Here is a 15,398-nt window from a genome sequence, read left to right on the forward strand (position 1 = left end):
ATATTTTAACTGAGAGTTCACCACGAGTTGTACGTTTCTGGAACCAGCTGAGAACTCGAGAGGGCCACGTTTTAAGTCTCGTTCAGCAAGATTGGCCAGGCACGTATCGTGGAGGGAGGTGATTCGCAAACACTCGAATGAATGCATACTCGAGTACTGGTGTCACTGTGTTTGGGTTGAGCGAATTCCTGACAGGTTGAGTCACGCGTCGCCATCCAATGACGTTGCGGTATTCACAAACGCGATGTGTGTGCTGCGTGTGCCAAACATCCAGACTCCTTTTACCCAAGCTCTCTCATAATAATAATCCTCGTAATAATCCTGCTCGATTCAAGAAACCTCTTCACCCTTATCTCTTACAACCACGAGAGTGCTGCTTGTTGCTGGCAGCTTGACGTTTTTAGGCCTGTGCTCAGCACCTCGTGTTGTATACGTGCACTTTATATTTCGAGAGATTTCTTTCGCAATGGGCGGAGGGAGAAGGGGGAATTTTTTTGAACTTTTTTTTCCGACCAAACGACGCTTGGGAAATCCGCGATTCGGACTGCGGGGTCTGGCCGCCCCCACGATCGTCACCTCGGCTTTCGTTCACTTCCTGCAGGTGGCGGGCGGTTGACTGTGACGGCAGTGGCGTTGGTGGTGGTGGTGGTGGTTGTGGTGGTGGCCGTCGCGATCCAAGCTGTTTCTACATACCTCTTTGGTGAGGCCCTCGCGTAATCTCAACGGGAACGCCGCCCCACCACCACCACTGTGGCCTCCGCTCCTTCAACGCGGGAGGAGCGGCACAGCTACGCCAACTCTCTCTCTCTCTCTCTTTTTTACGATCAGTGGAAACAAGAAGATGCTCGGTGTAGTCGGCACTTTGCTTCGTTCATGATTTCGTAAAAAAAATTTTTACATTTTTTAACTTTGCTTTATGTTAACCCCCACCTCTCGTTCACTCTCTCGCTCAGTCTCTCTCGTTCTGCACTCTCGTCGTGGGCAAACAGCAGCAGCAGACCTCGATACCGTGTGGCACTTTACTTCCTGGTCGTCTTACTGCTGCCATCATCATCATAATGCCCAAGAGCAGAGTGGTGTCCTGGTCAATTGGGAATTGAGGCATTGGTGCTCGTCTGCCGGAACCCCCGTCGCCCTGCACATCCGTGTCAGCTGCTTTAGAGAGTATGGCTTATTTGTGGAATAGGTCGCCGTTTTGACAGACACACAACACCGCAATGAACATCCGTCGCCATCCCAGCCCCGGGTCAAAAAATGTCAGTTCGTTCAATACCGTGGCAGGAGCGTTTCAGAGACGATTCGTCCACCAAGAGAAGTGAACAAATGCCTTCCATTCTTAATTGGGGTGCACATTGGGTCACGTACTTTGGCCGAACAAAAGAAAACCCACTCCTGAGATTTTACCGATGATTTCTCGCCGAAACGAACGGCCGAGCCCGTTCACGCGTAGCTGCCCAAGTGAGACGGTTCCACTTTAACGGAATGATCTCACTTCACCATCACCCCGAGGGCACCCAGCCACGGCCGTGGCTTAAGTAGGCACAGAACCCGTCGCACGGGGAGAGGAGGAGGAGGAGGGGGGGTGGACAGTCGTGATTACAACTCAGTCCACAACCTGACCCGCCACAGGGCTGCACACAACGCTGGCATTTTAGAGGACGTCTTTCCACCCCCCCACGTCCCACGATTCGATCATCCGTCATGATTTTGGCGTCGTGTTTTTCAAGGATCAAGCATTTTTCCGGGGGGTCATTAGCAACGTCTCGTTTCTGCATCTCATTTGTACTGTCTGTCTCGTGTTTATGGTCTGGCGCATTAGTATTATCGATCGCATGTTCAGTCTCGTATTTTCAACCTTGTTTGTATTGTCCGTCTCGTTTGTAGGTATTATGCCGCTTGATTACCCAGAAAGGCGTCACCGAGCCTAAATAATCTTTTAGCCAAGTTTTCCCGCCAAATTTGTCGGAGCAGGGGGGCAATGTCGCTGCTGTGTGCAATCCAAATTGAATACAATTTCAAGTTAAAATTCTCAGCAGTGGGACGTCTGGCCATTACCAGTTACATTGTTTGTTTCTTCGAGCTATTAGGAGTAAAGCAGAGAACCCGGAGGGAACCCATGCAGAGCAGAGAGAGAACCGAAAGACACCAGAGTCGGCAATGAAACCCAGGCCCCTTGTCGCTGTGAGACACGAGTGTTACCACTGCCACCATCCTCGTGCCTTGCTTATGTTCTCATTTTTACCGCCTTCTTCGTGTGTTTCGCCCAATTCTCGTGCGCCGTAAATGTAACTCCCGCCGATGGTTGCTGATCGTTAAACCGCCAGGCCTGCCTCTCTTGACGTCGCCACTGTCGCAGCGCAGGAGACGGCTGTAGGATTTTGACGCATTCCACGAGTCCCTGGATATCGAGATGCTCTGTGATGCCATCGATCCGTGTGAGAGTGTTGAAGACGCCGGGGCTGCAGCCAGACCAAAGTCTTTGAAAACTCACTTCTTTAGAACTGCTTTTTTATGTTAAGTTTGTTCTTCCCCCTCACCTCCGATTATCACGGTTTGCTACGTACTGGTGCGAAAGAAGTTAAACATACATAAATACATACACACAACACAACAGCTGGACACTCAAATGAGCTGCGCTCAAATTTCGATTTAAAGCTTTTGTGACTGCAGGGATTCATCTTCTTGGTTCTTTCGGTAAAGTCACGTGACTTTACCGAAAGAACCAAGAAGATGAGCTGCGCTCACTTTGTGTTCATCAATTTGTTCTCCTTTATCATCGTTTTTTCCTCCCATCTTCCCCCTACCTCCTCGTCGCCGTCATCTTCACCGCCGTCAAGGGCTGTGCCGCAGCCCTGGAGAGATGCAACACGCTCGCCCGTTTGTTGTAGAGGCTCGCGGATCGAATCCAGCGAACCGCCCTGGTTATTATTGCGGTATGCAATAACCACAATGATACCGCTTTGGGGTGGACGTTAAAGATCCCATGATGCCATTCGCAAGAGTAGGCCATCGTGTGCCAGCGTCAGGGTCCAAACGTGCCAAATGCGACACAAACCTATTCGGCTAATTACTCAATTGGGATTATACACAGCAGCAGCAGCAGCAATCACCGTTCCCTCTACTGGCAGGTTCATGTCGCAGTTCACTCTTGGAAGTGAGACTCACCCTGGTCTCGTGAGTTCTGACACGGGTTCAGACGAAATGGACGTAACCCAACTTCGCCCGCCGGGTGTCACGGCTGTCCAGGGCACCATGCTGTGCGAGGAGTTCATCCGAGCCAAGGCAGCAGCGATGGCCCCCTCTCGGCAGTTCAAGCTCGGGAAGAAGCCTCGAGGAAGAGGGGGAGGAGGTGACGACAAGGCCGCGCTTGGAGGGGTCACGAGGCGAGATCGCAGCCTCAGCTGGGAGGACCTGACGCCGCTGTTCCCTCCGCCGTCGCCGTCATCGCCGCCGCAGCCGCAGCAGCAGCGGCGGCGCGAACCGGGACGCGGCGCGGGCACGAACACCTGGCGGCGGCCGCTGGGGTCGCGCAGCAGTACACCGGCGAGCAGGCCCGGCGTCGCGTGGCATCGCGCGCCACAGCCGACCGCGGGCGACGAGTCCACGACCGGAATGGCGAAGGTAAACAACGACGACAACAACAAAAACATGCAACAAAAACGTGTCGTCGATCAAGCTGTGTGAAAAATAAGAATAGGTGTTACCCTTTCTGGCAATAAAGCAGGTGTTAAGGTGTTAAAAAAACACCAAACAGATACCTTTTGCATCTTAAAACCTGTTTTATTGCCAGAAAGGGTAAAACCTATTCTTATTTTTTATACTTTGTACCGGGTTATGACACTATGCGTAAAGTAAGTCACCCCCCCTAACTTGTATCCGGTGACAATAAAGCTTTACAAATCTGCTCGCACACAGCTACCGTAATCTAAGACGCAGCCCCTCAACTTTTTCTTTCGGCTACGGGCAAATCATCCAACGAATGTGGTAGTCGTGAGTGTGATCGCTAATTTACAATTGTAGGTTACTCAACCTCCCAACATGAGAGTCCACATAATCCAAAGGCTACTTGAAGGCACTTTGGTAGAGTATAGAGCCCAGAGTAATCTATGTACATATGTATGTATGTTGAACTTCTTTCGCACCGTACGTAGGCAACCGTGCTAATCGGAGGAGCGTTTGTGTTGCCGTTGCAGTCAGGGGGGGTGCCAGTCCACCAAATGGGAATACCAAAAAAGCCAGATTTTTTACACTGAATATAGGTTCACGTGGGAGACGTGACGGCAGAGTGATGTCTGCGCAGCGCGACTCACGACCTCCTCTTGATACCAAGATCCAGGATGGTCACCGTGTCTATGCACCGCTTCTCGGTGGCAGCCCCAACAGTCTGGAACGATATCCCTCTGCACATTCGCAGCATCACCTCAATCGCCTCCTTCAAGAGAGACTTAAAAACTCACCTCTATAACCACGCTTTCGAGCGACTCTGAGCTTGGCTCCGCACCTCTGAGTTGCGGCCACTACGTCTGCAAATTTGCGCGCGTTACAAATTGAGCTATTATTATTAGAGTGCTGACTATCAGAAAGGGGAGGTTGTGATCGAGCGCCACCCACCCAGAGCTCGTTAGCCGAGCCAGACGGAGGGACAGCCCGAGGGCAGATGTTGTAGCTCACGTCTGCCCGTCGAAGTGAAATCGGTCCACAGAATTCGGGGGTGTGGCCCATATTGGCAGGCGACTCGAGTTGACAAAACCACCTGCAATAGCGTCACCGGGAGACGGCATCTCGAGCTCAAACCCGAGCCGTGTGGCTCACGGAAGCTTGGTTTTATTGCACCACACGGCAGCATTACTTGTTGACGTTTTTCTCGGCAGGCTGCAGAGTTTTCTCGGGAAACAAACTGTGGTTTCGTCCGACACGTGAAGAAGAAACTTTTTAAAAGGAAGCATTGGCATCCCGGGCAGAACTCAAGCGAAAAAGGAGAAAAAAGAAAACGATTGTAATGACTCATTGAGGCTTTTCCAGGTGGAGTGAAAGGAAAACCGGCTTCATTTTGATTTAAACAAAAAAATCTCTCCTACCTCTTCTTTTAAAGAGGCGCTCGCTCAAGCACGGATCGCGGGAGTATGCGGGCCCTGGCAAGTCGAGCTCCCCCTCCATCGTCATTCCCCACCAAAGGCTGGACGCCGCTAACGTTGGCGGCGCGGCCGCTCGTTGCGTGTCGCCCACGAGCTTCAGCCTCCGCTACGACGACATCCACGTGGGCAGCGTGGAGCCGGCCAGGCCGACTGTGCCGCCACCGACGACCGCGGAGGCCACCCGCGACAAGGCGGGCTCCCGGCACGACGCGGGCACCCGGCCTAAGTCGTTCCACGGCGGCAAGGTGGGTGCGGGCCCACGGGCCCACGGGCCCACGGGCCCGATGTCCCCCCGAGCTGTGCGCACCCCACCCCCGTCATCTCATTTGCCACCCCCACACTTTGTTCATCGTCATCATGAGAACCGTGATGGTTCTCATGGTGACAATGAGTGTTTCCACGAGGGTTCTCGTGATCGTGATGGTGAGTGTTTTTCCCTGATTGTTTTCGTGATGATGATGTATCCATGATGGTGATCGTGATGATGATGATATGTCCATGATGGTGCTTGTGATGACAATGATGTATCCATGTTGGTGATCGTGATGATGATGTATCCATGGTGGTGATCGTGATGATGAAGATGTATCCATGATGTGATCGTGAGGACAATGATGTATCCATGATGGTGATAGTGATAATGATGTATCCATGATGATGATCTTGATTATGATGATGTATCCATGATAGTGATATTGATGACGATGATGTATTCATGATGGTGATCATGACGATGATGATGTATCCATGCTGGTGATCGTGATGATGTTGATCATGTATCCATGACGGTGATTGTGATGATGATGATGATGATTGCTGCTCTCGCAGGATGTGCCGGGAGATTCTCTGTTGCTCATGACCCACCCTGGGTCCAACAGCGCCGTTCATTCCGAGTCGCTGCTCAACAACTACCTCCGAAAAAAGGTGTGGGTTGACCTGCTGATCCCATTGCCCAACCCACTCGTGCGTCTGAATACCTATGGCTATGCGTCTGCGCGTGTTATCTGTGTGCTTACATACTGCAGATGCATTGTCCCATGCATTACGCCCGTCAATAAGCCCCTATGGCAGGTGTGTTTTAATGTCATAAAAACACTCCACCCCCTCGATTCCCCATAAGTTATGGAGTAGTTGTGAAGTGAGTGGCGAGGTTTCTGTACCTGTGCAGTGTGCTTATGACCAGCTCTGGTTTGGCAGCAGAGGTCTCACTCCAAATCAGTCGAACAGCATTGTATTTTTATCAGCTACATCACGCTGTGTGGAAGTTACCTGATCTATCTCTCCATATCCAGTTCTGGGTCTTCTTGGCCACAGTCATGCCCTCCCATCTCTGTCCTTGTGAAACATGGACCCCTCTATTAATAGAACATCTGCGCCGGTTCAAAACATTCAGGCTGGCCTGCCTACGATTCATCCTGGGTTTTACCAGACTGGATTCTGTGAGCTCAGAAAATCTTAGAGACATCTGGACACAGTCCCATACGTGAGCTCCGTCAGGCGAAGCTGCGCCGGCTGGGTCATGTAGCCCGCATCCACTGCATGCTGAAACAGCTCCTATTTGGGCAGGGGGGCTATACGGGCACGCCATGATCTTCAGAAATGCGCCGATGTGGTACATCAGTTTCAGTTTCATTTATTTGGTATAGCCCTGTGAGCCATTCGGCTCTTGAATCGGGTACAACCGCAACAAACAAAAAACTAAAACATGAACAAGAAAACATCTTAAAGTGACTATGCGCAAACTAGGCCTCGGCAAGGTAAGGTATTTTACCCTTTTTAACGGGTAAAAGGTAAAGGTAAAGGGTAAAGGTGTCGACATGCCAAGGGGTAAGGTAAAGGGTAGGGTAAAGGTAGCTCGGAAGAATTACCCGGTAGGGTAAAGGAAGTGCTAAGTATTACCCGGTAAATACGGTACCTTGTTTACCGCTAAAAGCTCCGTGGCGTAGTCCATGGCCTCCATTTAATTAAAACGGGCGAATTTGTGTTTTTTCGTTCACATAAAGTCAGAAAAAAAGATTTAGAAGTGAGTAGTTTTTCGAGATTTACGATTATACTGTAAATCACTTTCACGAATCAGCCCCCTAGTCTCCCATCATGTTCTCATTATACTGTCCTTGGTAGCGGCATTCAAAGTCCAGTATATCCTAGTGGAAGTGCTCGCCTTGCTCCTCCGAGTATGCTCCCATGTTCTTGAATTTATCAAGATGAGCATCCAGGATATGGACTTTGAGGGACATCCTACAGCCCATTGTGCCATAGTTCTTCACCAGAGTCTCAACTAGCTCCATGTAGTTTTCGACCTTGTGAAGCCACGAACCACTGCGACAAAGCTGTTCCAAGCCACTTTCTCTTTACTAGTGAGATTCTTGGGGAATTCATTGCACTCCAGGATCTTCTTTATCTGTGGTCCGACGAAGACACCGGCTTTGACCTTTGCCTCAGGCAGCTTAGGGAAGAAGTCTTGAAGGTACTTGAAGGCTGCTGACTCCTTATCTACAGCTCTGACAAATTGTTTCATAAGGCCCAATTTGATGTGCAGTGCTGGCATCAGCACCTTCCGGGGGTCCACCAGTGGCTCCCACTTAACATTGTTCCTCCCCACAGAGAACTCGGTCTGCTGTGGCCAGTCCCGCCTGTGGTAGTACGCCTTGGTGTCCCTGCTGTCCCAAAGGCAAAGATAGCAGGGAAACTTGGTAAAACCGCCTTAGAGACCCATCAGGAATGCCTCCATTTTGAAGTCCTCGATGACCTCCCAGCCGTACTCATCATACTTCGAGGCATCCAGCAAGGTCTTGATGCTGTTGTAATCATCTTTGAGGTGCACTTAGTGAGCCAGGGGAAGAGATGGGTACTTTGTTACCATTATGGAGCAGCACGGATTTGAGGCTCCTGGATGAGTTGTCATTGAAGAGGCGCCACTCATTCTGTGTTTATATTACTATTTATATTACTGGAAAGTTCTAGAATATTCTAGAAGTTACTCCAAGTTTACTCAGCACTGATTCTATCTGGAATGTTCTGAAAGATAGTTACATTTCAAAATATCATTGTCCTGGTCACAAAAGCAAAGTTTGTGGGGAGTAATAGCCATTTTCTGTACTTTTGAGGCATAAGCAATTAGGAAATAATACTTACTACCCAGGAACAAAAAAAACATTTGTTACAGTGTTATCAGTACCAGCGGTGTCATGCTGCTGGGCAGTTGGGAGGCAGTCGCCCTCCAACAACAATAGAGGGCAGATGAGCGACGCCCACAACAATGAGCGGAGCGCTGAGTGGCTATAACGCAGGAAGTTACCGCAATGGACAGCACAGGTGTTGTATCTGCCAGTCATCTCAGTCGGTCAACCCGTGGCACCTGGTTCTGTCCTGTGACCTCCTGCCAGCAACGAGCCTTTGACACTTCACGTGGCCTCACGTGGCCTCAAAAGTGCACCGAGCCGAATGGCGACAGTTGTTGTTGTGGTTGTGGGGCACTGGTGTAAGTGGTAAGTGCACCGTGCCATGAACCCCGGCAACTTGAGTTGGATTCTCGACTCTGGCTAACATCAGTTTTAGTCATATCAGAGCTGATCCTGGGCCTCTCTTGAGTCGACTCGGTCTTGAATGAGTACCTGGTGCAGCGTGTAAACGTCAGCACTGGGAAGGCAAAGGCGGCCAGGAGTGATCCTGGCCACACCGCCTCGTGCTCCATGCCAGCCTTCATAGGTCCATTCGCTAACAACACTTTCCCCGCCAGTTTGTAAAGTCTAAAAGGGGGATGTTTGTCGTTTTGTTTTGTGTTGTCTGTGTGTAGATGGAGGAGATTGAGCACGCCATGCTGCTCTCCCCTGGCCGCTCTCCCCAGAGCCTCATGGCTCGACTCCAGCACCTCTCCCTGTACAACACCGAGCAGCCCAGCCTGGTGGTACGGAGACCGAGCACGCGGGAGCCAGATAACCTCTAGCCTACCTCAAGCCTAGCTCTAGCCTAACCCTGGCCTAGCTCTAGCCTAGCCCTTGTCTGGCCCTGACATAGCTCCAGCCTAACCCTGGCCTACCTCAAGCCTAGCTCCAGCCTAGCCCTAGTTTAACCCTAGCCTCGTTCTAGCCTAGCCCTGGCCAACCTCAAGCCTAGCTCCAGCCTAGCCCTAGTCTATCCCTAGCCTTGTTCTAGCCTAGCCCTGGCCTACCTCAAGCCTAGCTCTAGCCTAGCTCTAGCCTAACCCTAGCCTAGTTCTAGCCTAACCCTATTCTAACCCTGGCCTAGCTCCAGCCTAACCCTAGTCTAACCCTGGCCTAGCTCCAGCCTAGCCCTAGTCTAACCCTGGCCTAGCTCGAGCCTAACCCTAGTCTAACCCTGGCCTAGCTCCAGCCTAACCCGAGTCTAACCCTAGCCTAGCTCTAGTCTAACCCTGGCCTAGCTCCAGCCTAACCCTAGCCTAGCTCTAGCCTAACCCTAGCCTAGCTTTAGCCTAACCCTGGCCTAGCCCGAGCCTAGCCCTAGGCTAACCCTGGCCTAAACCTAGCCTAGCTCCAGAGCACGCACCAGCCAGACTAGCTCTACCCTTGCCCAGCCCTAGCACCACCTAGCCCTAACCCAACCCTAGCACCACCTAGCCTGAGCCTAGCCCTAGCCTCACCTAGCCCTAACCCAGCCCTAGCACCACCTAGCCTGAGCATAGTGCTAGCACCAACTAGCCCTAACCCAGCCCGAGCACCACCTAGCCTGAGCCTAGTCTCAGCACCACCTAGCCCTAACCTAGTATTTCCTTACACAGAGATATAGTCGATGCCTTACCGAGCCACAGAGTCCTGCCCCCAAGGTTAGTTTGAGTCAGACGCCCAGCGTTTGCCGAACCCTATCCACTACCTCGAGACCAAGCGCGTCCCACTTTACTTGGTATCTGCTCGAGAGTAGCCGCTGCGTTGTCAGTCCGTAGAGGTTCGAGAGGGATCCGCGATTACCGAGTGCACACGCGCACACACCTTCCCGCCCGCTGCGCGTTGCTCACACGTGAATTAACGCGCGCGCTCGTTTTGCAGGCGACGGGGTTGGAGAGCCACGGGCGGATAGGCGAGGAGGTCTCCTCGAGCGTGCTGAGCACCCCGGTGCTGCAGATCTCGGAGGAGAACTCGCAGGACCGGGTGGCGAGGCTCCACGGCGCGCGGTTCGCGCTGCCGCCCTGCGCCAGGGAGGGAGCCCTGCGATCGGCGGCGCCGTCACCGCTGCCGCCGGCGTTGTCCGTCTGTGCCGGTGAGGGGCCCGAGAGGGAAGCCCGGGATCTCGGCGCAGTGCGGTGTGGCCGGGGGCGGCGGGTTAAGGGGGCCGGGTCACGCGGGCGAACCGGGCGACGTGGGCACCGATGGCCTTCGCGCCCGCTCTATGCATACAGCGGGGGACTCGTCTAAAAATACCCATCCCCCCTTCCTCTGCCCCCCGTCTTAGAATGTTGTTACCTCTTCCCCGCCCCTCTTCCCCGACCCTCTTCCCCCACCCCCCTAATATACCTAAGCCTTCCCTCCACTGCCCAACGGATCGCACAGGTTGGGTTGTGTTGAGCCTTACATCCCTCACCTACGGATGGCTCTAAAGCGCCCGAAGTCCTTCTCCCCCCCCCACCCGCAACGATCGGCGCGTTGTACTGGGCTTTGCATGTTTACCACAACAACAACAAAAAGATACAATCCTCGACAACGACGGCCTTTCGCGGTCGCTCTACGCGTACGGCCTGGACGCATCGAAACAAAATAATCCACGACGCCGACAGCCCCACGTAGCTTCAGCCAAGGCGGGCGGGGAGGGGTGGGGGCAGTCGACCAGCAGCAGAGACATCGAGGTCTGGCAGGGAAAGTATGTAAGCACGTTGAACTTGTTTCGCACTGTCGTAGCCAACCGTGCTAATCGGAGGTGCAGGGGAAGGACAACAAAATGAAACACAAAGAGCAGTTCTGCGTGGATTTTCCTAATGCCCGAGTGACTCTTCCCCATTCCCTCTGCGATCGTGTGTGGCTACACAGGTGGATGCATGGATTCTCACTGCAGGATTGAGGAGGACCCGATGGGAGATTTCCTCTTATCATTGTCGCTCACAGAAAGCCAGAGGCTCAAGTCCGACAGCATCAGCAAGATGCTGCAGGTAGGAGCAGCACTGCCTGCTAGCACTCGCACACAAGACACACGTAAAAACAAAGATCCCCCGTATAGCCTTTAAGAGACATTTAAGGCAAGTGTTGTTAGAGAGCACCTATGAAGACCGGCACGGCACACAAGGGTATGGGCGGCCAATACCACGCCCCGGGCAGCCTTTATCTCCCCAATACTGATGTTTACACACCGCACCAGGTTACTCCTTTAAGGCTGAGTCGACCTATGGGAGGACCAGGACCGGTTCAGGTATTCATCATCGATGTTTGCCATGAGCAGGAATCGAATTCAGGTCGCCTCGTTTGTCAGTGCTGTTCGCTTGCCCATTGCACTACCGCGCCCCACCATTACAAATACGCACAAAGACAAAGATCCCCCATATAGCCTTCACATACTTTTGGGGCAAGTGCTGTTAGCGAGCACCTATAAAGGCCAGCACAGCACCACGCCCGGCCACGTTTGTCTCTCCAGCACCTAGGTCGATGGTGAGTCGAGCAGAGGTCTCACTCGGAATCAGTCAAGCGGCATTATCTTTTCATCGGCTGTGCGATGCTGTGTAGAAGCTACCTGGTCTGTCGCTCCAAACGAAGCTTCGAGTCTTCTCGGAAACGGTCATGCCCTCCCTTCTCTATGCTTGCGAAACGTGGACCCCCAAATGGAGCATCTTCGCCGGTTAGAAACATTTAGGCTGGCCTGCCTACGATCCATCCTGGATTTAACCAGGTTGGATTGTGTGAGCTCACAAATCCTTAAAAGATCTGGACAAAGTCCCATCGGTGAGCTCCTCCAGCAGGCAAGGCTGCGTTGGCTTGGATCATGTAACCCGCATTCCCAGCCACCGCATGCCCTAACAGCTTTTGTTTGGCCAGATAGAGGGGGCTAAAAGGGGTGTGGCATGAGCTCGAGATGAGATGGAGTGATGTGATTGAAGGGGATGTGGAGCTGAGTGGACTTGCTGATGACTGGTACTAGCGGTGTCAATATCGCCCTCTCTGGAGGAGGCTCATGAAGGACGCTACTGGGCAGTTGGAGGTAGTCACACTCCAGAAACAACGGAGGGCAGAGGAGCAACGTTCAAAACGAGCGGAGCGCCGGGTGGTGCATCGGCCAGTAATCTCAGTCAGTCAACCCATGGCATCTTGGGTCTGTCCCGTGACCTCCTGCCAGCGGGCGTTCAACACTTCACATGGCCTCAAAGGGCATATGGCCTGGCACAGACACCGTGGTCGCGGTTTTCGTTAAGTGGTGTAAGTCAGTATGTTGTATGTATGCTGTATGTATGTATGTTGAACTTATTTTGCACCGTACGTAGCCAAGGGTGCTAATCGGAGTTGCGGGGGAAAGACACCAAACTGAACACAAAAAAGCAGTTCGAAAGAAATGAGTTTTCAATCTAGATGTGAAAGTGCACAACTCCAGTGGTTTCCTACTAACACGCCGCCGTTCCCGCTCGCCCGCCCGCGCGTCTGTCGTGCAGCGCAGCGTCTCGATGCCGAGCCTCCCCGCGCTGGCCGCGGGCCCCGCGGGCTCCGCTTCCACGCTGGAGCTGTATGACCAGCCCACGCTCGCCATGCTGCAGCGCTGCCGCTCCGCCACCGAGTACCTGCAGCAGTTCACCTCGTGGGACCGCGACGCCGCCGCCGCCATCAACGCCAACGGCGACGCCCGCGGCGACGGGGATGGAGCGCCGTGCCGGAGCGGCGGCCCGGGCGGGCACTTCTCCACGTTCAGCGGCGAGCTCGGCTCGCACGACCTCCGGATCTCGTACGGCTGCGACGGCGGTGCCGTGACGGCACCCGCCGGTGGCGGCCGGGCTGCGCCGGCCGACGCATCGTCCGGAGGGTCAGGGTTGGCGGGTGGGGGGGAGGGTAGGGGGAGGTCATCGAATGTTTTCATATGAGTCGAGGGACACATGGAACCATACGGGCGATTCGCGAACGTTTTGTCAAGAGGCCCCTGCCGTTATTGCAGAAGGATTGGAAGGAGTTACGGCTCGAGCGCCGTGACGATAATGAGGATGAGAGTGGCTGCAGGGCAGGAGGAGTGACTGGTGTGACGACGGCTATGATTGCGCACAAGAGGGGAAGATGAAGGAAGTGGATCTGTAACGAGACTCTCTGCGGGAGACGTTGAAGATCGCAAAGGACGGGGGGGGGGGGGGGTGTCATTAGACGTCAACCGTCGGTTTCGAAGATGACAACGGGATAGACAGGAAAGCCACTCCCCGGACACATGAATAGTCAGCTGTGACAGAAACCAAACTCCTCAATTAAGAACTTTTGTTCCCCAGTGTCCAGCCGACGTTCACTGAAAAAAATTACCAGTCAATGATTTTGGCCAAACGCCGTTTAGTCATGAATGTTAATAAAATTATTACGATAATAAAATAGAAAAAAAATCCGGTCCTCGAAGATACGCAGCCCGCTTCAAGACCAGGAGAGATAAAATCAAATCTGAAATCCTTAATTGTCTTTTGAAATGCGCCAGTGACACGGTGAAGGAGTGGACACGTTGCAATTTGTTTTAGGTGGAATAATTTGACCCCACTTCCAATTGGTGGATTCCTCCAGTGTGCAGCACCGCGTCCATGGCTTGTTGACGCCACGCCATGAGACGTCCCAACTAGGACTGCGGTTGTAACGCCACACGTCAAGCGGGCTGGGTGGCTTACTTCTCAGAAACACCTCCGAGCAAGAAAGCTTCCCCAGAAATGCTCGCGATTTTTCTTAAAGGTCAAACCACATTGTTTTTACAAGACGAAATACAAGCTACGGTATAATGCGAACGTGTCGACGACGCCGACGACAATTGTTCAGCGTAGCGCGTTCTTTGGCGTACGTACGGGAGGGGGGGGTGCCGGTACGGCCCCACTTCTGACGGAGGGGATTTACGGCAGCACCTTGGAAGCGAGGTCGGCCTTGAGAATTCTGGCCACGTGGAAGCCACGTGGAGGCTTTTCACAGCCATTGTTACAGAACGTGATGTCAGAACTTACGTCCGTTTGCCTGAGAACGTGCACGTGTGTACGTGTACCTCAAGTGACGAGTATCTGACTCGGCCTCAAATAAGTACCTGGTGTGATGCGTAATCATCGCCGCTGGGGAGATAAAGGCGGCCGGGCGTGGCGCTGGCTAGGGGCTGCCCGCTAACGGCACTTGCCCCAAAAATCTATGAAGGCTGTACGGTGATCTTTGTCTTTGTTGCCGAATCGTGGTGACATCAACGGCTTTGGCCGTGGTGACGTTATCTTCTTCTTAAAAACTCAAGGGACCTGGAGTTTGCTCACAGGGGCTCACAGAAGCAAGTGTGGTGCTCTTCCTGGCCTGCTTCACTGCTTGCAAAATGTTAAACGACGAGGAGAAGTCCCACTGTGATCGTTTCGTGTAACTTTTTAACTCGTGATATTTTCCCATTAGTCTTTAGACAGAATGCTGTACCAGAGGTTTCAAGCTGTGCAATAAATATAACGTTTTTGCACATCCACGATCATATTTCCCGAGGCCTATCTGTTCTGAGTGTGTGTACAGCTGTTGCAGACCAAGCGACAAAGAGAATCTCACAGTCAACAGTGCAGAGGCTGGAGGCGCCACGATGGCGAAATGCGAACGACCTCGCAAGGTGTGCAAGCACTGGCGGAGGGGGGGGGGGGCTGGCACGTGCCCCCCTCCCCCCCCCCCCAATGATCCGATCGAAATTCCTAATTTTGATCGGATCATTGACGTTTATTAGTAACTAGCTGTACTACCCGGCTTCGCCCGGGACTTGGATTCACCACGGCCGGCCACATTTGTCTCCCCAGTGGCGATGTTGACACACACCACTTACTCGTTTGAGGCTGAGTCGACCTAGGGGAGGCCCAGGACCGGGTTCGTAACGCAGAGCGCTAACCACTACACTACAATGCGTGATGCTTCCACATGCGCGGGTCACGTGACAGATTTGACGTCACAGCTCACTTGCCGTGCAAAAAAAAAATGCATTATTAAGCTCCCCCCCCCCCCCCCCCAAAAAAAAACTAAAGTGTATTTTTTTATGATTTTTGCATGGTGTACAGTCTGGAAAGTACCCACATGGCAAATTTTAAGTTTGTTGCATGTCGGGAAGTACGCTAAATATTGGAACAGACACGCATATTCA

At 52.8% G+C, this 15,398-nt stretch overlaps 1 protein-coding gene across 1 annotated transcript; it reads left to right on the forward strand.

The window, feature by feature from the left end:
• Positions 1–647: 647 nt before the first annotated feature.
• On the forward strand, positions 648–13,308 carry LOC144948554 (uncharacterized). Its single transcript, XM_078878123.1, has 9 exons — positions 648–700; positions 3,247–3,621; positions 5,093–5,380; positions 5,964–6,059; positions 8,932–9,042; positions 10,160–10,370; positions 11,135–11,253; positions 12,739–13,103; positions 13,233–13,308. The coding sequence occupies exons 2-9, from the start codon at positions 3,253–3,255 to the stop codon at positions 13,306–13,308; spliced, it is 1,635 nt and encodes a 544-aa protein (XP_078734249.1). The 5' UTR covers positions 648–700; positions 3,247–3,252.
• The last annotated feature ends 2,090 nt before the right edge of the window (positions 13,309–15,398 follow it).

This window comes from Lampetra fluviatilis, chromosome 50 (genome assembly GCF_964198595.1).
Source record: "Lampetra fluviatilis chromosome 50, kcLamFluv1.1, whole genome shotgun sequence".
NCBI classification, from domain to species: Eukaryota; Metazoa; Chordata; class Hyperoartia; order Petromyzontiformes; family Petromyzontidae; genus Lampetra; species Lampetra fluviatilis.

What these genes read in the sequence shown, in the direction of transcription:
- LOC144948554 (XM_078878123.1), top strand. Translation starts at nt 3,253, where the DNA reads ATGCTGTGCGAGGAGTTCATCCGAGCCAAGGCAGCAGCGATGGCCCCC. An exon ending in CCGAGCAGCCCAGCCTGGTG is followed by an intron (nt 9,043 to 10,159) that starts GTACGGAGACCG and finishes CTCGTTTTGCAG; the next exon opens with GCGACGGGGTTGGAGAGCCA. An exon ending in GCCGACGCATCGTCCGGAGG is followed by an intron (nt 13,104 to 13,232) that starts GTCAGGGTTGGC and finishes CCGTTATTGCAG; the next exon opens with AAGGATTGGAAGGAGTTACG.